This window comes from Cyprinus carpio, chromosome A9 (genome assembly GCF_018340385.1).
Source record: "Cyprinus carpio isolate SPL01 chromosome A9, ASM1834038v1, whole genome shotgun sequence".
NCBI lineage: Eukaryota > Metazoa > Chordata > Actinopteri > Cypriniformes > Cyprinidae > Cyprinus > Cyprinus carpio.
Genome location: NC_056580.1, coordinates 8,561,064 through 8,584,409, shown reverse-complemented (window position 1 = coordinate 8,584,409; position 23,346 = coordinate 8,561,064). Strand labels below are relative to the sequence as shown.

The 23,346-nt window shown below is 37.1% G+C and overlaps 2 protein-coding genes across 2 annotated transcripts in view; one reads left to right on the top strand and one right to left on the bottom strand.

Moving 5' to 3' along the window:
- LOC122146090 (vertebrate ancient opsin-like) overlaps positions 1–20,312 on the top strand; it is a 53,393-nt gene extending 33,081 nt beyond the window's left edge. Inside the window, exons 3-4 of the mRNA XM_042763380.1 lie at positions 9,327–9,560; positions 19,918–20,312. Of these exons, the coding sequence (XP_042619314.1) occupies positions 9,327–9,560; positions 19,918–20,133 (450 nt within the window). The 3' untranslated portion in view covers positions 20,134–20,312. The remainder of the gene's footprint in view (positions 1–9,326; positions 9,561–19,917) is intronic.
- Positions 11,938–23,346, bottom strand: part of LOC109095702 (beta-galactoside alpha-2,6-sialyltransferase 2) — a 30,878-nt gene continuing 19,469 nt past the window's right edge. The window contains exons 5-6 of the mRNA XM_042763381.1: positions 22,991–23,156; positions 11,938–13,835 (exon numbers count right to left, since the gene is read on the bottom strand). Coding sequence (XP_042619315.1) covers positions 13,579–13,835; positions 22,991–23,156 — 423 coding nt within the window. The 3' untranslated portion in view covers positions 11,938–13,578. The remainder of the gene's footprint in view (positions 13,836–22,990; positions 23,157–23,346) is intronic.

The window sequence follows — 23,346 nt, the reverse complement described above, 5'->3', positions numbered from 1 at the left end:
CTTGTCAGATTCCAGCTGTTGAAGTTTTTTGTATTGGGATATATTCTCCCTCCTGAAAGCAATAAAGGAGAAATGAAAAGGGCTTTGAAGGAAGAAATAAGCTATATGTTGTCATGGTGACTGAACATAAAGTAAGAAAAGGACCAGGAAAGCCTCAGTTTTCTTTCTTTTTTTTCTTTACAGAGAAAACATTATTTTTCTTTCAGGATGTTCTGTAGGTGTCTGGTTCCTTGTGCAACCTGTTAAGAGTGCATTGGGATCTCAATGTTTATGGCAGTGTGATTGGATTTGGATACTGTATTATCTGGGCGTCCCAGTCACTGAAGTGAAATTGATATCAATAGGCTGCTGTGAGGAGGATGACATTCAAATTTCACTCTGGCTTGAGAGGGACAAATTTATCCGTCCAAGTAAATGTGACAGATTCCCATATATTCATATAATCATGTTGAATTTCTGATGTAATTTATTAATCAAGAAATGTCCTATACACTCACATCTGTGACTTGCTGGGTGAAAATATGAAGCTTATTATGCTGCTTCATGTATAAAGAGAAGGGTGCATGCGATAAATTGAGTACTATGAGACATTCAGACATTCATGATCCCATCTACCCACCATCTGTCACATGCAAAGAAATTTCATTTCTGCAGAGGGAGGATGGGTGCTTGTAACAGATGAAAGGGCCTAGAAGATCACAGAGGAAAAGGACTTTCTGTAAATGACAATAATTGACTGTAATTAGAGAGCTAATTTTATTAGTTATATTTACATAGAGCCTAGTAATTTGTTAAAAATTCAACTCATAGCCCAGTTAGAATGAAAAGGCTTAACAAATGTTGTCTTACTAAGCTTGATCCAAATTAAAATGTAGGCAGTCTTATTAATTCCCATTTATGAATTCTTATGTGTTACCCTAGCAACATAACAAAGGAAGTTTTAGATATAAAAGGCAAATTTCAATTTTTCCTTTCTCTTTTGAGTGTTACACGCTGTTTGTGCATAGATAAGATTGCAAAGACTAAAGTCTCAAACCAAAAAAAAGAGATATTCTTTATAAAAGTTAAGACTCTTCCAAGCCCTCCTGAAATGGCTCGTTCAAACACGCCCCCACATGTCTACGTCACTGTGTGGGAAGATTTGCATAATACCGCCCAAATGTTCACACAAAGAAAGAAGGCTTAACTCTTATTCTCGCTGTAGTATTGTTGCTGCCTAGAAATCAGTGGTTAAGTTGTATTTACAACACTGTTCCAGAACATTTCAACCCAAATATTCAGATGTATGCAGCACATTTTACGGAGGACTGTTTCCTGATCCTGGGAGAGTAGACTACAATGCGTCTGCGCACAAAGGCTGTTTCTATAAAGTGGGGCAATTCTAACTTTGCAAGGACAGTCTGGCGCTTCTGACTCACAGTCTCCAAGTACGTTTTCATATTTTAAAGGATTTGCCATCAGTGTTGGGCAAGTTACATTGAAAATGTAATCAAATTACTAATTACTGATTACTCCTTTTAAAAGTAATCATGTTACTGTTCTGATTACTTTATTTCAAAAGTAATTAGTAATTAGTTATTTATTAGTTAGTTATTTATGTTTAATTATTTTATATAATAATTATTTTTAACTAAAGCAAGCATAGGCTGCTGCGTGCATGGTTTGGCATGGCAGAATGCCAGCAAAGGGCACTGCAGTTAATCGCAATCTCACAAATCTATTTTATAAAACAATAAATATATGCATGATGAATCTTTCATAATGTCTACAATTCCTGTGCTATAATGAGAGGATTCGTGAGCACGCAAATTTCAGGACTGCATTGCTCAACGCAGCACACACGTGTTATAGCCTAAATAGAAACTCTGCATACGCTTGCACCTGTTAATCGTTTAGATTTTATATTAGTCCATGTTTCTTTTGTGCAATAGATGAATAACAATTGATTTGTTTTAGATATTTTATGTTTAGATATTTCTATTTTGCAAGAGTCCCACAAATCATTTTATCCTCCTGCACCCAGCACACACAAGAGTGTCTACCCGCCTGCACACTGCATTTTGTCAGCAATGTAATCCGCCAGTAACGTACAGAGACCTCAGCTTGTAACTATACTCTAATTACTATTTTGATAATAATAACACGTTAAATTACTCCGTTACTTAAAAAGTAATCAAATTACAGTAATGCGTTACTGCCCAACACTGTTTGCCACTGATGATTCAAATGTTTTGAGTTTTGAGCAGTGTAGTGTAGCACTTGTTGTTTGTCCTTTGTCTAATCACAAATGCAGACATTGAATTTTCAAATTTATTAAGAGGAGAGGCTCCTTGAGATGAATCATCTCGTTTACAAGGGTTGTCCTATGTGTGTGCTCATATATACAATTGTGACAATTTATACACAAGTGACAAATACAGCAGTGCAGTAAATACATCAATACAGTCAGTACAAAAACAAGACACACACACACACACACACACATAGAACTCAAAGAGGGCTGTCTTACCCCATAACAGTATGCATCTTTCACATTATTAATGTTATAATAATTATTCAACAATGTAACAATGACATTCCACTGAAATAAAATATACAAACATACAGGTGCATCTCAATAAATTAGAATGTTGTGGAAAAGTTCATTTATTTCAGTAATTCAACTCAAATTGTGAAACTCGTGTATTAAATAAATTCAGTGCACACAGACTGAAGTAGTTTAAGTCTTTTAATTGTGATGATTTTGGCTCACATTTAACAAAAACCCACCAATTCACAAATTATCTCAACAAATCTCAACAAATTAGAATACTTCATAAGACCAATAATAAAAAAATAAAAAAATAAAAAAATAAATGTTTTAGTGAATTGTTGGCCTTCTGGAAAGTATGTTCATTTACTGTACATGTACTCAATACTTGGTAGGGGCTCCTTTTGCTTTAATTACTGCCTCAAATTGGCGTGGCATGGAGGTGATAAGTTTGTGGCACTGCTGAGGTGGTATGGAAGCCCAAGTTTCTTTGACAGTGGCTTCAGCTAATCTGCATTTTTCGGTCTCTTGTTTCTCATTTTCCTCTTGACAATACCCCATAGATTCTCTATGGGGTTCAGGTCTGGTGAGTATGCTGGCCAGTAGGGGTGTGCCCGAAGCCGAATACCTTTTTCGGAAAGGCACGGATAATGGCTTCAAAAACGAATAACGGATAATGAATAATTCTGCCCGAATATTCAGCTGAGGCTGGAACACTCTGGTGTTTGCTAGGTAACAGGCGAGCCAGGGGATCAGTGCAATATTTTACACAAACCTCCTAAAGTCACACAATAATAAATGTGTGAATTGAATTAATGTAAACTTTAAGAATGAAAAGAGCGCAAATCAAACACCGCATTGCTGTTGCTTGTCTGTGCATCTCTCAGAAATCAGAGCTTGGCAAGAGTAATATCAACTACAACAATACATCATACATGTTCTACTATTTGTGTATATTTAAAAGGCAATTATTTAAACCTTATAGGCTACGATATGATACATGAATGAATGGAATAAGCACTGCGCGATCACCAATCAAACAGCGCATCTCTGCGCATCTCTCAAAAACCAAACCAGCTCTGTCAAGAGTAGGCTAATAATCAGCTTGGATACAGATACATTTTCTACTAGACCTATATGTTTGCTTCTTTATCTTTTGCTGGTTTTCATGGCACACGCTCATTTGTTTAGTGAAGTTCAAAAAAAGACTGCTTAAAGAGTTACGCGTGTCGTGTTCAGATGATTACTAAACGTTTGTCATGAAAGCTCTCTACTTGTATGATCAATTTATTTTTAGAAATTAATTTTATACTTTAGAACACTGAATAGGGCAAACAGTTGGAGCACAAATACTTTTCCATACTCTGTTCTCTTTTTTCCATACTTTTCCAGACCTGCAAATTACTGGAAATAGATACTTTTTTAAACTGCGCAGGAACCGGTGAGCCAAAGGAAATCATTTTGATTTACATAAACCTCTAATATTACAACACGGTAGCAAGTGTGTGAAGTAGCCTAAACTTAGTGTAAATTCTATAAATGAAATAAGCGCAAATAAAATAGCAGTGTTGCACTTGCCTTTCTCCATGCATTTCCTGGAAATTACTTAAATCAATTTCCATATTTTTTAAACTACATAGGAACCTTTACTGTTTTTATAAGAAGATATTTAAATATGTATCGGATCACAAAAGGTCCCTAAAATGGGACTCAAACTCGCGTTCCCCCAAGCACAACTGCACTACATCTCGAAACACTGCCTATACAAGGGTATCGGGTTCGACTGTTAGAAGATATTTAAATAAATGTTATAATCATAAAAAAATAATAATAATTAAACACTGCATATTTGTTCAGTGATAACTATGAAAAAAAAGAAAGGCTGTAAAACCACAGACATAACGCTCTTAGCAGCTATAACTGTACAAACTTCCGGTTCAAACTCCACCTATTCCGGTTTTATCCGTATACAGATACAGATGAGAATAATTTTGTGATTGTTACAGAAACGAATACAGATACAAATACTGGTTTCGCTGCACACCAACACCATGGTCATTTAACCAACTTTTGGTGCTTTCGGCAGTGTGGGCAGGTGCCAAATCCTGCTGGAAAATGAAATCAGCATCTTCAAAAAGCTGGTCAGCAGAAGGAAGCATGAAGTGCTCCAAAATTTCTTGGTAAACGGGTGCAGTGACTACAATGTACCAACACCAGCAGATGACATTGCACCCCACATCATCACAGACTGTGGAAACTTAACACTGGACTTCAAGCAACTTGGGCTATGAGCTTCTCCACCCTTCCTCTAGACTCTAGGACCTTGGTTTCCAAATGAAATACAAAACTTGCTCTCATCTGAAAAGATGACTTTGGACCACTGGGCAACAGTCCAGTTCTTCTTCTCCTTATCCCAGGTAAGACACCTCTGACGTTGTCTGTGGTTCAGGAGTGGCTTAACAAGAGGAATACGACAACTGTAGCCAAATTCCTTGACATGTCTGTGTGTGGGGGCTCTTGATGCCCTGACCCCAGCCTCAGTCCATTCCTTGTGAAGTTCACTCAAATTCTTGAATCGATTTTGCATGACAATCTTCATAAGGCTGCAGTTCTCTCGGTTGGTTGTGCATATTTTTCTTCCACACTTTTTTCTTCCACTCATCTTTCTGTTAACATGCTTGGATACAGCATTCTGTGAACACCCAGCTTCTTTGGCAATCAATGTTTTTGGCTTACCCTCCTTGTGATGGGTGTCAATGATTGTCTTCTGGACAACTGTCAGATCAGCAGTCTTCCCCATGATTGTGTAGCCTAGTGAACCAAACTGAGAGACCGTTTTGAAGGCCCAGGAAACCTTTGCAGTTTTGTGTTTTGAGTTGGCGTCACCATATTCTAATTTGTTGAGATTGTTGAATTGGTGGGTTTTTGTTAAATGTGAGCCAAAATCATCACAATTAAAATAACCAAAGACTTAAACTACTTCAGTCTGTGTGTGCACTGAATTTATTTAATATACGAGTTTGACAATTTGAGTTGAATTACTGAAATAAATGAATATCGTTAGATTTTCCACGCCATGAACTTTTCCACGACATTCTAATTTATTGAGATGCACTTATATGTAAACGGAAATTATTATGTAGGTGATGTATTATGTAGTTTTTAAACATATGGAGGGAAGTTGAGGATTGAATAGAGACAGGCAAATTATTCCAATCAAAGGGTGCTTTATAATTAAATGAATATTTGGCACTTTAGTACTTTGGTGTCCGGTCTACTATTCACTACCACAAACAGTACCCAGACTTAATCCTACTCTAACCTGTGTTTGCTCTATCTCCAGAACCTCTGACAATCCTCCTGTGTTTCTCCCTTGTTGTCCTCCCAGTCTCCTGGTCCCCGTCTCTAGTTCCGGCAACTATTGCCATTCTCCACCGCCTGTAAAAGTCTTTGGACTGATACTATAATCGTGATTCCCACCTGCCATCATTTCCTTTACATGTCCTTCAATAAACTCTGGCATCACCTTAACCATCTCTCTCTCTGCCTGATATGTGACAGAAGACCGGACCAATTGAAGACACCTCCCTGGTCTTCCGCTCCTGCAGATCTACCGCAGGAGCTGGTCAACACATTTCGGGCTTCCCTCACACTTCCCTCAATCTGCCTCAGCCAGTCCCATGGCTATGCCTGCTTCCTATGCGGGGGAACCAGCTGGTTGTGGCGGCTTTCTCCTTCAACTGGCATTATACATTGAGATGCAACCACTGAAATTCCCCACTGATCGCATCAAGGTAGCTTTTCTGATTTCACTCCTGTCTGGTCATGCTTTGTCATGGGTGAAAGCTATATGGAACGCCAACACTGCCATAACAAACTCTTACAAAGCTTTCACTAACCACTTCAAAGAAGTGTTCGGCTCCGCTACTGGAGAGCTCTCTGTTTCAGATCAGCTGCTGTGGTTGCGTCAAGGAGCCATGACTACCAATGATTACACAGTGCAGTTCCAAACTCTGGTGGTGGCTAGCGAATGGAATGAGGCAGGTCTCCTCAGTACCTATTGGCAGGGATTGAGTCCCCATATCCATGCTCAGGTGGCAATCTACGACAATTCTTTTGGATTGGAGAAATTCATGAGGAAGGCCAACCGCGTCTCTCAAAACCTAGCTGCCTGCCATACCACCGAAGCCGCCCACCAGCCTGTCTCCCCCGCCAGCGGCCCTCCAGTACCAGAACCCTTGCAAGTGGATTCAACCCGGCTATCTCAGGAGGAACACACTCGCAGACTTGCAGCTGGACTCTGCCTCTGTTGTGCCGCTGCCGATCATTTCATGGGCGCCTGCCCCGTCAAGCCCCCACATCCTGCGGTGAGTACCATCCTCACTCTCAACCATTTCAGTCCAACTATTCACTCCCTCCTGTTCTGTTTCAGTCTCAGCCCTGGTCGACTCGGGCTCCTCGGGCAACTTCATCTTGCAATGCCTCCTAAGTTTTCTTCAGTTGCCTCGCCACCGCCATGCCCAGGAGCTCAGAGACGAGACGATCCAGGGAAAGCTGCTAGGACGTGGGCATGTGAGGTATCAGGCCCCTCCTGTGAAAATCAAGATCGGGCTCTTTCATGAAGAGGAAATCAAGTTTCTGGTACTGGAGGGACCCAGAGTGGATGTTATCCTGGGATGCCTCTGGCTCATCCAACAGATGTGATTCCTGTGAGGTGATTCGCTGGAGCGAATTCTGCCATCAACACTGTCTCACTGCACTTCCACGTCCACGGTACCACTCCCCGGTCTGCCAGGTCAGCTATGGAGGAGTATATCCAGGAGGCTCTTAACCAAGGATTCATCTGGCTGTCCAGCTCACCAGCAGCCTCAAGCTTCTTCTTCATGGGCAAGAAGGACGGGGCCTTGCGGCCATGTATTGACTAGCGAGCACTGAACTCCCAAACAGTCAAACATCCATATCCACTTCCCCTGGTCCTGGCTGCTCTCGAGGAACTCTATGGGCCCCACATCTTCTCCAAGTTAGACCTACGGAGCGCATACAACCTCGTCCGAATCCGGGAAGGCGATGAATGGAAGACGGCCTTCATTACCCCGTCCGGCCACTACGAGTACCTTGTTATGCCATATGGCCTTGCCAACGCCCCATCCATCTTCCAGGGGTTCATGAATGAGGCTTTCCGGGAGTTCCTCCACAAGTCTGTGATCGTTTACAGAAGTGGGAATTCCATCGCACCACGGTACAGTTCCTCGGCTACGTCATCAGCCACGAGGGAATCCAAATGGACCAGTCTGTAAAGGAGCTTCAGAGATTCTTAGGATTTGCCAATTTCTATTGATGTTTCATCAAAGATTTCAGTCGGCATACAGCTCCTTTACCACCATGCTCAGAGGAAAGCCCAAGTCCCTGTCCTGGAGCTCCATCACCCACAAAGCCTTCCAGAAGCTCAAGAAGGCCTTTAGCATGGCTCCCATCCTGCGTCAACTAGATCCCCAACGTGCCTGATTTGTGACACTTTCTTTATTAATTCTAGGGACAGCAAAAAATATTTGATCTGCATGGCTTAAACTATACAAGGAGCTGAATGGGATTAAATATTGTTTCAAATAATCAGGATAACTGAAGTGAATGCATTTGAAAATAAACAATAACCAATGAAAATGACATCTGGAGGATGGAGTAAGCCAGGACAATTGGTGATACTTAAGGCAATGGTGAGTTCTAAAGGGACAACGAAGAATAAACCTGCACAGACTGTTATATACAACATTGAAGGGTTGAAGATTGGTAGCTGTGGTGTTTTGGTAAATAATATCACTATAATCAAGAATTGGAAGTAATAATTGAGAGATATTTTTTTGCGAACAAAAAAATTAAAGCAGCTAATTGATTGCTAAAGTATTTTTAAATGATAAGTAATTTAATTGTAATTGAGTGTATATGGGTAAGGAATGAAAGATTATAATGTAGCCAGAGACCAAGATATTTAACAAGTGGCACAAGTGGCAATAAGTCCATGAATTTAAGATTAAGGTCAGTGGGAACCTGAAATCTACTCTATTTGTAAGGATTTAGTCTTATGTTGTATGTAAACATGGTTTTATGTTTATGGGGTGCAATACGCAATACGTAAAAACACAGTATAAGTCATTATAATCAGTAATTATGTCCCCACTGGATGCAGAAAATGCCTTGTTTGTAATTGGTTTTGTTGTTTTTTTTTTTTTTGTTTGTGTAGTTGGGATGGGAGTATGGTTAGGGGTGTGGTGTTTGTGTTAAAGTTTTTGTCACACGCTTGAGGTATTCAGCAATTGATAATGCACTTAAGGACAATCATATGCCTTCATAAATGTAAGATTATTGTTTCTTAACATTACGGGTGGATGAAAACACGATGCTACTGTCTGGCCACTCAAATCAAATAATAATGTTATAGCCCATACAATTTTTCCCATGATGTGCAATCTCAAAAACAAGCATGGTAAAGCATATGTTAATATTTACTTAATGGTCGCTTTTTGACAATTCATCTGTTGAACATTATTGCAGATAAAATATGTTTATCTTTAGATTTTTTGTCTAATATCACAGGGCTCTCAAATGCTTGATTTTGATTGGTTGTTGAACATTCTAAACTGTGAAATTGAGTGCTGCAGGGATTTTTGTAGACCATCATCCTGAAGTCAGTGTTTTTTTTGTTTTTGAACAGGCTATTGGTTAAACACCATTTTTGCAATGGACACATTTCTTTTGATACCTCATATATACAGTAAACTTCCGTGTCTCTCTGTCTCAGGTAGGAAAGATACGCAAGACAGCAGCGCGGAAACGGGAATACCATGTTTTGTTCATGGTTATCACCACCGTGGTGTGCTACCTTCTGTGCTGGATGCCATATGGTGTCGTGGCCATGATGGCTACATTTGGCCGGCCAGGAATCATCTCACCGGTGGCCAGCGTGGTGCCCTCTCTCCTCGCCAAGAGCAGCACGGTCATCAACCCGCTCATATACATCCTGATGAACAAACAGGTAATAGCACCAACTAAATCATATTAATTTTATATGCTAACTAAGGCTGATGTGCATGTATAAATGTTTTCTTCTGTAATTATGACCAAGCTGATTGTTTTCAAACTTATTTAACAAAAATTGGGAGTATTTTTATATAAAATTAACCACGTAATTAATACGTTCTTGGTATTGAAGTTTCAAAAACTTTTTTTTTTTTTTTTTATTCAAAACAGTTATTGAGAGGGGAAAAGAAATACAATTTCAGTTTACATCTTGATGTTTATTTTATTGTATTTACTATATTAATGACAGCAAATTATGCACAATATACAAGCAATTTTAATCAACCAAGCCCCAATCTTCATCCTAAATAAGTAGATGTAGTTGATATTACTAAGTATTTGTGTAATTACACTCTTACAACATTACCTTAAAATAAAGTGTAACCAATATTAATAGATTATTAATAAAACACTTTTAAGTCATCCTAGAGCCCCCTTAGAAGTTTGTTAAGACCTCCTGGTTGAGAACCACTGGTTTAGCTGATAACCAAACTATGAAAATATATATATAAATATAATTCTCTGGTATCTTACAGATACATGTTGTGTAAAATGTTTTTTTTTTTGGTATCTTACAAAACAAACAACAACAACAACAACAAAAGAGAGAAGAAATTGGCAGGTTATGTGTTACTGGGTCAAGTAAAGGGCAAGGTTTTATTATACAAACAATGGTCAAAAGACTATTCAAACATTTAGTGGTTTGAAAAAATTCAATGACAAATGTATATTAACATATGGAGAAATAAACATCCCATGGCTTTTGAAAGGGAACTGGCCTATAATAGACAATTTCAAATATTTACAATTTAAAGATCAAGACTTTTTAAATATTTAGAAATTAAAAGTCCAAGTCTTTTTAAAGGGAATAGGTTTATAAGGGGAAAAAAAATTAAAGGGAGTTTTGTTGAGAGAAAATGAAAGGTATAGAAGGGATAGGAAAATACATTTAAAAGATGTGGAAAGGAAAGTTGGCACAGATACACAGCACCACAAATTGAGTACCATTCAAACATTCTCTCTCTCTCTCTTCTCTCTCTCTCTATAAAAAAAAAAAAAAAAAGAGGAGGAAAGCAGATTTTTTGGAGTAGTCTTATTTGTTGTGTTGTGATCATCTACCACACAGCATTGAAGTTCGCCAATGAAATCACCTCATTTTCCTCTTTTCAAAGGTCATATACTCAAAAAAGACCTAAACCTAGAGACTCGGCTCACATTTCCCATGAAAGGCTCAATCAGGAGTGTCAAACTTGTTCCCTAGAGGGTCACAGCCCAAAAGAGTTTAGCTCCAACTCTACCAGCTTATCAAGTTCTTTTAGATCACTTAAACTAAAGATTGGGGTGTTGGAGCAGGTTGGAGCTAAGCTCGGCAAAACTGTGGTGATCCAGGAACGGAGTTTGACACCCTGGGCTAAATCCTAACATTTCTAGAACTGTAAAGTTATTTACCATGAATACTAAGAAGCACTGCTTTGTGTCACATGCTCTGTGCACCGTAATGTACATCCCCCACCCCCTGAAAGTAGTCATATCACCCAACACATTAAAAAAACGATTTACAGTGAACACTTTAAATAAAACTCTTAAAACCGCCATATCTCCAGTCACCATGTCTCTTGTCAGTGAAAAACACAGGGACAGTGTTTATGCCGCTAAAACACCTCTTGTTAAAGGCTTAGGAAAAGACATTCACAGAGGAAGGACACACAACTCTGCCTCTGATCGTGTGAAAAAGATCAAAGAGAAAGTAGCAGACAGAGTTTTAGTCCCACCATAGTGTCACATGACCATTTGGCCATCACATTGATAAACAATTGTCAGGCAAAGCCATGGCCTGAAGGTTGGCATACATTACTGTTCAATAATTTTTTTTCTTAAGAAATTAATACTTATAATCCGCAAGGATGCATTCAATCGATCAAGTCACAGTAAAAACATGAATAAAGTCACAAAAGATTTCCATTTCAAATAAATGCTGTTCTTTTGAACATTCTATTCAAAGAATCTGATCATGGTTTCTACAGAAATATTCAGCAGCACAGCAGTTTTAAATATTGATAAGAAATGTTTATTTGAACACCAAATCAGCATGTTAGAATGATTTCTGAAGGATCATATGACGATGTTTGGGGCACCAATGCTAAAAATTCAGTTTTGCAAATGAAGGGGAAAAATTTAATTTTAAAATATAATAAAATAGAAAACACTTATTTTAAATTGTAATAATATTTCACAATAGTACTGTTTCACTGTATTTCTGAGCAAATAAATGCAGCCTTGGTGAGAAAAGGAGAAAATTATTTTTAAAAACACAAAAAAAGGGAATTACCCCAAACACTTCAACGGCAGCTAGTTTATATGCTCACCCACTGTCATTTAATTTCCATTACCATGTTGATAAAAAAATAAAATAAAATAAAAAAAAAAGCAAAAAGGCAAAAAAACAAACAAACAAAAAAACTATTTCATAATCAAACTGTTACAGACTGGAGGCAAGTGTGCTGGACTGCGATTGGTCACACATGCCAGACAACCACAGCCAGCCCAATAATGAGTCATATTGAGATGATGACACTCATTAAATTTTACATCCAAACCTAATTTTGTATTCCACTGTAAAAAAATCAACAACAACTTATTATTCAGTTTCTCTACATTTACAATCCCCCAACATGAGGAAACAAGACAGAGTAAAGGTCAAATATTAGCTTGACATCTCTGCCTATCATAGAACTAGAAGGAAGATGAAATATTTCACCATGGTGAGAGCCGCAGCTCCAGAGTATCATGAGCTCCTGAGTGAAATCAATTACTAGTTTTACTTCTATAGTATACAACAGCGATTAAAACAGACGTTAGCTCTCCTCACCAGATCTACAGAAAAATCAGCCTGCGAAAGTGTTCCGTCTTAATTCAAATGGCACACATTGAAACAATGCACACAAGTTAATAACAAACCTTCAAGTTTTACCTCCTGTAGAAAAGTCAAACCACAAAGTAAATGGCTTTAAATGAATAACTGTACATTTAAGAGAAGATGATGCAAAGATGCACTGGTCTTTCATTCGCTTTTAAAGAAGACTTCAGCAGGAGTCAAGAAACCTCTTGGTTTTAGGGGCTACAAGACATTAAAAACCTTGGTTTAAATTAAACAAATAATACCACCACTGTACTTGTTATATTGCCAGCAACATTAAAGTCCCAAATAAGATTTACAGTGCTGCAATGAGTCCATAGTACAAGTGATGAAATCTTATTCAATGACAACTATTTTCTGTAAACTACCTGTCTTGACAGGTTTTTCAAAGTATAAAATTACTAGAAGAGAATTAAATAAACCACATTCAATAACAGGTGCATGCAAGCACTCTGCTTTTGAAGGATCATTTATAAAGTAGGAAAAAACTATTGATTCATTTGCCACAGTTCAGCGAGACATTCTGGAAGAGGCTTATGATTGTGGCACAATGTATATTACAGCAGAAAATGACACCTTAAAAAAAACAATCACAACATTATGGCAAGAAGCTTTAAATCTGTATGCGAAAAAAAAAATCTTTAGAAAGATTAATAAAGCTCATTTTTAGTCAGAGTATAAATTCTGCCTTTGTGTTAAAATGTATTTATGTGAATGCTTTTTTTTCCCGACAGTGTAGCTTTCAGTGTCTATGACTGCTAATACTTTAAACCCTGTGAAAAACAGTTTTCCATTAAAAATAATAAAATTAAATTAAAAAACACTGTTTTTGATGGCTTTTACCACCACAGACATCCACAAATCTATTGCTGTTCTGACCATCTTTAAGCTTAGGCTCAGGAAATGCATTTTTGAGTGAACTACAGCAGAAGATTTTGTCCCGCAGAACACCATCATAGTCTATACAACACAGTCCGCTCTGAACCGTCTCGGTGCGCTCCTGCGTCAGTCTGCAGATCACTTCTGCTTAACAAAGGCCGTTATTGCATCTTGCTGTTCAGGGCTCACAGTGGACATTCTTGAATCCAGGGAGCGTGACCTTGCCTTTCCGTTTGAGATCGTCCTCAGAGCCGATGTTCATGCGCTGGATGAGCTTTTTCTCATAAAGCAGGGGATGGTATGCACCCAGAGTGCAGGCGGCATCATAGTAACGCTCATGGTAGTGGCACAGGTCCGTCTGTCGCAGTGAAGGAATGTACTCGTACACGTGAACCTCTTCACACAAGGACATCATCAGCAGGATGCCTAAAAGACACACAAAAGAAGACGTTACCAAAGCAGCCCACTCACAGTGACAGAAGAGTACATTAGATTAGGGTTGAGGGGAGAAGAAAAAATTATATAAAATAAATAATATTTTATATTTTAATAAATATTTAAAGTGTAATATAATTGAAATTAAATTGTACAACTAATTATTTAAATATTAATGAATATAATTTATAATCCTAATATGTACACCATATTTTTCAGAATATAAATTGCATTTTTAAATCATCTGGAACATGCTGCGACATGCCAGCACAAAGTAATGCAATCCATGTAAAGCATATGTAAATTAGTGCCAATTTTATAGCGCATTTCCCACACGCTGGTAGTTTCAGTTTTGCTATAAATAAATTACTTTAGGCTTGTAATTTGTTTATAATGAATGTTACCATAAATTTGTTTGGTTTATAGGCCACTTATATATTTATGTCCTGTTCGGTTCTGAATACTGTTGAAAATTGTTGTAGAGTGATGAGAAAAAAAGTCCATAGTACACTATATATTTTTGTCCTGTTGTTTTATGAATAATGTTGAATGTTTTTGTAGAGTTTTGATTGAAAAAGACACATTTTTAAGTTGCTCCAACTAATGGATTTGTGGGCCTGGAAACAATTTATATCATCTTTTTTCAAAGCTCAAAGCTCAAATCCACAGCTATCATACTACATGCTAAATGTAACTTATTTAGCATGTACATTTAATGAACTAGTAAGATGTTTCTTGTCACTGGCATTAGAGCAGTTATTGCTGTAGAGTCAATGTAGTGTTTACCTTCATGTGGTCTACTCTTCAGCACAGTGGTAACCACAAAAAACTTCAACATAAAAACTTTTGGTTTTTTGATATTATGTTTCTTTTTTTGGTGATATTTTTTTTTTTTTTTTTTTGTAGATGATTATTTTATGTTGCTTTAATGTTCAAAAAACACATTATTTTTCAAATACTGTACATTATTGTAGGTCCTCTATGCCCCGCCTCTCTCAAATGGGTCGTTTTCTACAAAGTCCCTCCTTCTGACAAGCGCAGTCTGCTCTGATTGGCCAACTGACCCAGTGCATTGTGATTGGCCGAGCACCGCAAGCACTCGTCGGAAATGTAACGCCCCTTTCCATAATCGTGAGCTTCATCTTTCAAAATAAATGTAAAGACATTTAATAATATCCTTAGTTTTACCATCAGTTCAAGTCTGAAAGGGGAACAGAGTCATGTGACAGACACAGTGATGAAGCTCGTATGCCAACAAGCCATGGACGGTTAAGACAGCTGACTCCACTGTGTGACCTTCTCTCTCTCTCGCTCACACACACACACACGCCCCGCGCGCACACACTCTCCCTCCCCCTCTCTCCCACACACACACACACAATGCGCAAAACTCCGCATTTGAACAGTCAATAGCAAATACTTTAATAAACATTCAGAAGTGCCAGATTGTCATAGCAAAGTCAGAATTACCTCCTCTTCTAGGTTCATGAAACGGTCGTCCATAAAATGTGTTGCTGTTCTGTTGTAAGTAATCTTAAAGCTTCCTAATTGCATCTACTTTCAGAAAGGCCAAATAAAGTGCTTTTGCTTACACACAGCATCTCCCTGACATGGCTGCTTCAACACTAACTGCGGTTACTGAAGCCACACCTTCTTTCTTTGCGTGAACATTTGGGCGGCATTACGCAAATATTTACACTTTGTGACGTAGAGATGTGGGGGCGTGTTAGAACAAGCCATTTTAGGGGGGCGTGGCAGTCTTAACTTTGATTAAGAATATCTCTTTGGATTTGAGACTTTAGTCTTTGCAACTTTACAGATCTTCATGAACCAAGACCTTGTAACACTCCCAAGAGAAAGGAAAAATTGAAATTGTTTCATATGACCCTTTTAAATGTCAAACATAACAGCATTAAACACTAACGGGTCTTTCCCTTCACTAAAAAACACATGAAATAACACTTAATTTCAGCATTTTACTCTCCTTATCCAGTTCTATGCAAAGCATGCTGTGAAATAGAAAATCCACTACCCAATTTCCAAAATTAATAAGACAATTTTATTGAGTTAACTTAATTTAAATTTGAGTTTAAATAGCGCATAATATTAAGTAAATGTAATGATCAACATTGTCAACTGAACTCAACAAAATAATGCTTGCAACTTAAAGTTTTAAATAAATTATTAAATTAGAATTTTTAGCTTTGTAACCATGCATTTAAGATGTGATGTGGTCCCTGAATCATTGTTAATCAGTGTGTTTATTAAGTTCATCAGTATTTTACATTATTTCTGAAAATAATAATAACCTCAATCAACTTATCTGTGTTATTTTCTTTCAACATGCAAATTTTGACCTGGTACAATTTATTTGCTGCTAGAAAATATGGTATAACAAAAATAATATATAATATTTGCCAACAAATATAATATTTATTCTAGGGCTGACGATGTTAGTGTTTTTAGAGTGTGTGTGTGTGTAGAGAGAGTTTTGTTGTTTTCTCTCAGGGGCGTGTTAACGCATGAAATGTTGCAAAAGACTAAAGTCTCAAATCCCAAAGAGATATTCTTTATGAAAGTTAAGACTGGTCCACGCCCTCCCTAAACTCCTCGTTCAAACATGCCCCCTACATGTCTACGTCACGATGTGGGAAGATTTGCATTATGCCGCCCAATGTTCACGCAAAGAAAAAAGGCTTAACTTTATTGTTGCTGCCACCGCTGGTGCCATGTTTTGAAGACATGGTGTGATTCGTTGCAAAAGCGAAAATACTTTTCCTTCCAAAAGAGAACAAGACTAGAAATCAATGGTTAATTTGTATTTACAACACTGCTCCAGTACAGTTCAACCCAAATATTCACATGTGTGCAGCATATTTGTGTGCAACATGAAGGACCGTCCTGGGAGAGAAGACTACAATGCTGGCTGTACTGACTCACAGTCTGTAAGTACATTTTCATATTTAAAGGATTTTCCACTGATGATTCAAATGCGAGTTTTGAGCAGTGTAGAGTAGTGCTTGTTGTTTGTCATTTCTCCGATCACAAACTCATACAGATTTTGTTTACGTGGCGCGATACGCAATGTGTAAAAAGACAGTATAAGTCATTATAATCAGTAATTATGTCCCCACTGGATGCAACAAATGCCTCGTTTATAATGGGTTTTATGATTTTTGTCTTGTCGTGCCGGTGTTCTGACCAGGACACAGCATCACAGTATGGTAAGGGGCGTAACATTTCTGTCATGCGCTTGAGGAATTCGGCCAATCACAACACATTGGATAGCTGGCCAATCAGCGTACACCTCGCTTTTCAGAACGATGAGCTTTGTAAAAATCAACACGTTTCAGAAAGGTGTGGCATAGAGGAGCAACAATAATGTACATTATGTGGAAAATAAAGTGTTTTTTTAACCTTAAACCACATAAACATGTTGCATTACACCAAATACACAAAATAATGTTATTTTTAGCAACATCATATGACCCCTTTAATGTGTTAAAATATTTTAATGCAATTAATGCAAAATTACTGAACAATTTTTATTCTAAACTGTACAGGGGTGGTACAGTAGCAAGTGAGAGTTTGATATATTAATGCACAAACAAAGTTTCTGTGTATGAGCACTCTTGATGCAAAGATCATGCCAACCTTTTTACACAAGACATTTCAGTACATTCATGTTCTTTCCAAACACATTCAGGATGTGTTTGATTTGTCATGTGTATGCTGTGTTTAGTCATTCTGAATGGATCCATGTATTGTAGTAGGTATATGCAGTCAGCCCAAAGCAGTTGGTTTAGGGGTATTTTGGCATCTCCATGTGGTGCTGTAAGGTATCGCAACTTGACTTCTCTTCTGTACACATACTATACACTATGAATTCTTTCTGTTTGATCAAGCAGTTGGTTTAGGGGTATTTTTATATATATATATATATATATATATATGAATTCTTATATATATATATATATAAAATGTGTGCTTTGATGTGCACAAATGTATCAGTCATATGGGCTCCTTATATCATTTAGATCTTTGGTGTCCTTCTGGAGTCTCCAAGTGTCCTTTTTTGAAGACTAAAATTTATCTAATAAATCTAAATTTATCTTGAAATAAGCTGGCAAAAAATACAGTTGTGTAAGAATCACCCTTCAGTCTTTTGGTTAACTTTCCTGGATATAGCAAATGATGACAAAATGATCTTCTAAAACAAGATAAATGGTACATGCTTAATTTCATGATGAGCGGAATTAATCCAATTAAAAATTTTAATCTATTGACAACCCTAATTTATTTAGAATTTAAATATTTATGATGTGCAGTTCCATTAATGGTTACCATAGCATAGAACTTCTGAATTAAACTATTTGAATTAAATGTGATGGGAGAAAGACAGACTGTGTGCCCCAAAAAAATGATAAAAAATAAAATCAAATAAAATTTCTATGGCATTGCCCATGCAGGCTGCATACAATAATAGAGAGAGCTGTGTGGTCTGATTCAACAGCGAATGACTCTTAAGCTCAGAGGAAAGGTCATATCGGTCAATCACTAATTAACAAATATTCACTCAGTTTGAATTCTCAAAATTCAAAGTAAATGAATGGGAAAATGTGAGAACAAGCAGACAAGAGGACCATTAAGAAAATTAGGCTTGTAAAGTGTAATTTCCATGCAATTAATTTCACTCAGACAAGATCTACAAGAATATTCAGATTTAACAGAATAACCATATGTTGCCAGCTTAGGAATATATGGATCCAGATGTTGATGTCAGTCTGTAATTTTTAGAGTCATATTTTGCTAAGAGATCCAACTCACCCCCCACCCCTCCCCTTAGTAATAAGTAGTACTGATGAAATATGCACTGTAATAATGTATATTAAGACATCAAATTGGTACATTTTGATTCAAGTTGACTTTAAAGCCTGTTCACACCAAGATAATATGACCAATCACAGATGAAAAAATTATGATTTCATACTCACACTATTCATACCAAGAACAAAACTTTTAACTAATCTGTAAGAAAATTCAGCATACAAAAGCAAAATGTATTCAGACTTGTATTTTGCTTTTTAAAAGGTACAGTGGCATCTTCCAACACTGTAAAATTTTATATTTCAATAGGAAAAAGGAATCCACACAAAGGAGCGAGAAAGTTCTATACATCGATTTAGCTCATGTTAAAAATTGGTCTTGCAAATTTACTATGGTGACCAAGAGAAAAATGCTGTTTAAAAGTGATATCTATGTAAGCTGTGCTATATGTGACCCTGGACCACAAAACCAGTCATAAGGGTCAATTTTTCAAAATTGAGATTTATACATCATCTGAAAGCTGAATAAATAAGCTTTCCATTGACGTATGGTTTGTTAGGATAGGACAATATTTGGCAGAGATATCTGGAATCTGAGGGTACAAACAAAACAAAAATCTAAATTCTGAGAAAGTTAAGTTCTAAGTTCTTACCAATGCATATTACTAATCAAAAATTAAGTTTTAATATATTTACTGTAGGAAATTTACAAAATATCTCCATGGAACATGATCTTTAGTTAATATCCTAATGATTTTTGGCATAAAAGAAAAATCTATAATTTTGACCCATGCAATGTATTTTTGGCTATTGCTACAAAATGACTTAAGACTGGTTTTGTGGTCCAGGGTCACATATGCATATATCTACACTACTGACAATAGACCTTTTCCCCAAAAAAAATGGTGAAGTTTTGCTAAATGTAACCACACCTTAAAATTTTACAGGCAAATTTAAGTTATCTTGTATGGTTTGTATGGTTGGGAGTTTTGTGAAAAGGTGAAAAATTTCAGATTTTGCTCATGTTAAAGTTGGCCACACAAATTTGCCATCCTGACCAACAGAAAGCTACTTGCCATCAAATTGGCTTTGGTGAGATATAGTTTTAATTAAATAATATATTAATGCAGTTTTATTTTTGAATCTTGTGCTGCAAATCTGCAGTGCTTAGTTTGAAAAGCATTCACATTTTTGAGACCATGTTGAAAATGTTTCTCAGGTCTCAACGGTCTCTTCTCTCTTCATTTTGTCCAAAGTTCTACAGGTGTTTCCGCATCTTGTTCTGCTGTCAGAGGCGCTTGATGCAGAACGGTCACTCCTCCATGCCCTCCAAGACCACAGTTATCCAGCTCAACCGTAGAGTCGTCAGTAACACTATTGCCTGCACCGCTCAGATCTCCACTGGCATCCACAACCATGACTGCAGCATTCCTGCCACAGAGAGGACCAACCCGCCAGAGGTCATCACCTAACCTGATCCATCCCAGCAGCCATGTTGTGAAGCCTGCCTTGTTGTACTGAATGTAGCTTTTCAGTGGCATATATATTTCACTGCTGAGTAGTCAGGTCTTTTGCTGTGCATGAAGAACCTTGGGTGCTCTCACTTTGCAGTAAAAAAAAAAAAAAAACACACTTGAAAAATACCAGAGGCCACAGAACAAGGTAGAGTGGCAAAGAATAAACTACATGTACACTGCAAGATATAACATTAGTGTAAGCATATAGTCTGCCTCAAACACAGATCAATTCAGTTTTCTGCTAAACACATCCATAAAATAGAAATTGTTGTTTTATTAAAAAACATGTCCATTTTATAAAACTGTCCTAACAGAAAGTGATTAAATGTTGTTAAGACTGTATATTTACAAAGTATATCTAACCAAACACTACAGTGAAAGAGTTCTGCATCAGTAAGGTTTTATATTTAAATAATGTCATCATTTTATTCAGTAAGGAAGGGCACATTAAATTGAACAAATGTGACAGAAGTGACAATTATGTGGTTACAAAATATTTCCATTTCAAATAAATGCTAATATATGGAACTTTCTTTTATGGCTGCTAAAAATTCAGCTTTTCCATCACGTGACTAAATTACATTTTAAAATATATTAAAATAGAAGACCGTTATTGAGTTTGTAGTACTATTTCACAACATTACTGTTTTATTGTACAGACTTGGTGAGCATGAAGGACTTGTTTCAAAGACATGGAATTTCCATCACGTGACTAAATTACATTTTAAAATATATTAAAATAGAAGGAAAAATTTCTGGAAACAATTTATAATATGTCATGAATTATATTTAAGCTTAACAAGAGGCTTTTTTTTCCCTTGGCTAAAACGATACTTAACAGCAACCGTTATTTGTTACCAATACCAAAGAGCGAGCACTCTTATCTGTTCCATCATACCTCAAATTGTTCCATTCCTATTAGTTATGTTTCATATGGTAAGTTATATTGCTGTCTGAGCCCATATTACTGATGTATAGAAAATGATTTTACCATAAAGTAGAGGCACACTGATCCAGATCACTTCACATCTGTGACAATGATAGTTTTTCAGTGACTACGCAATAAGTAAAGAACTGAATTTCCACGGGGGAACCTTCATCACAAAAGACCAAACATTTCACTTGGGATCCAAAATGGTGAATTCTCAGAGGGATTTCCAAAAACAAAAATAATAAATATATAAAAGGACTGACTTTGGCTTTTGAAACGTGCTGAATGCATGCCTGTGGTTGTATATTTCTTAATATTGTCTCTAAGGACACAATGACACTGCTTAAACTCATCAACATCTCACACTCCCATCTCCATAACACTGAAAGGACTGTGTATAAAGTGCCAAACCCTAAGGGGGCAATGTGAGCATTTCTGCATTTAAGTATCTGCTTATTTGTAATAGTCAAAAAGATATTACCCAGAAATTATCTGTAATTGTTATGACATTACAAACTGGATATTTGTCTGTCGGTTTGTTGTGCCATTTGTTGTTCAAGTATAAATGCAGATCAGAAGTCTGAACTCAATCTCTCAGAAGTCAATGAGTAATGAGAACCACAAGTATAAAATAGTTTGTGATTTTTAGAAATGGGAGAGACATAAACAGCCTCAAATGATTGTGAAAAGTGTCTTCTCATAACAAAAGATCAGTGTCATATTTTCAATATTAAACCTTAAAAAAAAAAAAAAAAAATATATTTATTACAACTTGTTTAATAAGAAGATAATAATCATTATGTGACCTGCCATAATATACATTTTCACACCGATACAGTATTCAATTATATCAGTGTTAGTGGTGTTTGGATGATGTTTTCAAGTCATTTCACGTTTGAATGTGATGCAACAAAGCAGTGAAATGGCCGAGTTGTCGTCTTGTTAATTTGTGTTCTCACTAGCACTAGGCTCTACATCCGTGAGGAGGGTCTGTATGTGTCTGCAATATGACTGGATATCTACTGTTCAACAAGATCTGTAGCTATGTGCAATTAATTACCGAGTCTGAGACAATTTTTGTTGGTTCTGAATGTGGGTCAGATTCTGATTGGCTCGTTCAACAAGCTCCACTGCTGAATGAAAACATGGTGTGTGCATCTGCTACTCTCTCTCTCTGTGTGATTTCAGTCAACACAGACTGAGCAGACACCCCTCAACCTCCTGACAGAGCAGAAGACGTGCCTACAAACCCATGACAACTCAATCTGCTAAAGGTCACTTTCCATCATCAGGGTATTCACACCAGTTTATGGCACAGAATCGAGATCATTTGATGTCAGAGGTCAGTTTGTCAAGGTTTGGCTTTCTCCACTGACGGCCATTCTGAATTAGCGGTGTCCAAAACAATTATTTTGTCACATTCCTGACAGCCACAAGTGAGATTTTGTGAGCTTTATATTTTAGTTACAAAACCAAAAGGACAAATACATGAGTAGAAAATTGAAGTGAACAATGTTTTCCATTTGTGGTGTCTTTTTGAGTTGAGTCACTACTAGCATTAATAATGGTACTGACTTGATGACAAACATGAAACAATTGAGAGGCTAATAAAACATTTGTGCTGTCTTCAAAAAAAGATTTCTGAAAGTACAGATAATTTCTTGGGAGACCGTAACAAGTGGGTAATTTCTTTATCATCAAAAATAATTGCAATCTGTTTGAGCTGTCCGACTGGGATTGATCAATTGACAGTTTCACCTCAACTACTAACAAGAGCTTGGGTTGGGACTGTGAAAGTGTTTATAAAAAAAAATAAAAAAAAATTGACAGTTTCACCTCAACTGATTGTGTGTGATTGGGTTTGTATTTTGAAAGTGTTTATTGAGGAGGGCGGATTGGGCTGAATGTTCTCCAGATTGTTACCCTGAATCACGTCCCATAACTGCCAGATGTATTTTGGGTGCAGGATGTAGAAAGGCTGAGCAGGGACGTGCATCCTGTACTCCATATATGGAGTAAACAGGTTGTAGTCTGGATTTGAGTACCACTACAAAAACAAACACAAAACAACAACTACATGAGCAAAATGACTCTCAAAGAACTACCTAATCTGGTTTCATTTCAACCAGGGACAACTGTGGAAGGTTGAACGTGGAATGCTGTCCTTCAAACTGTCAGTGTCGGTTCACTGAGATGAAGAATTGTTCTAGTCCACTAGAATCCCTTAGTACACGTTG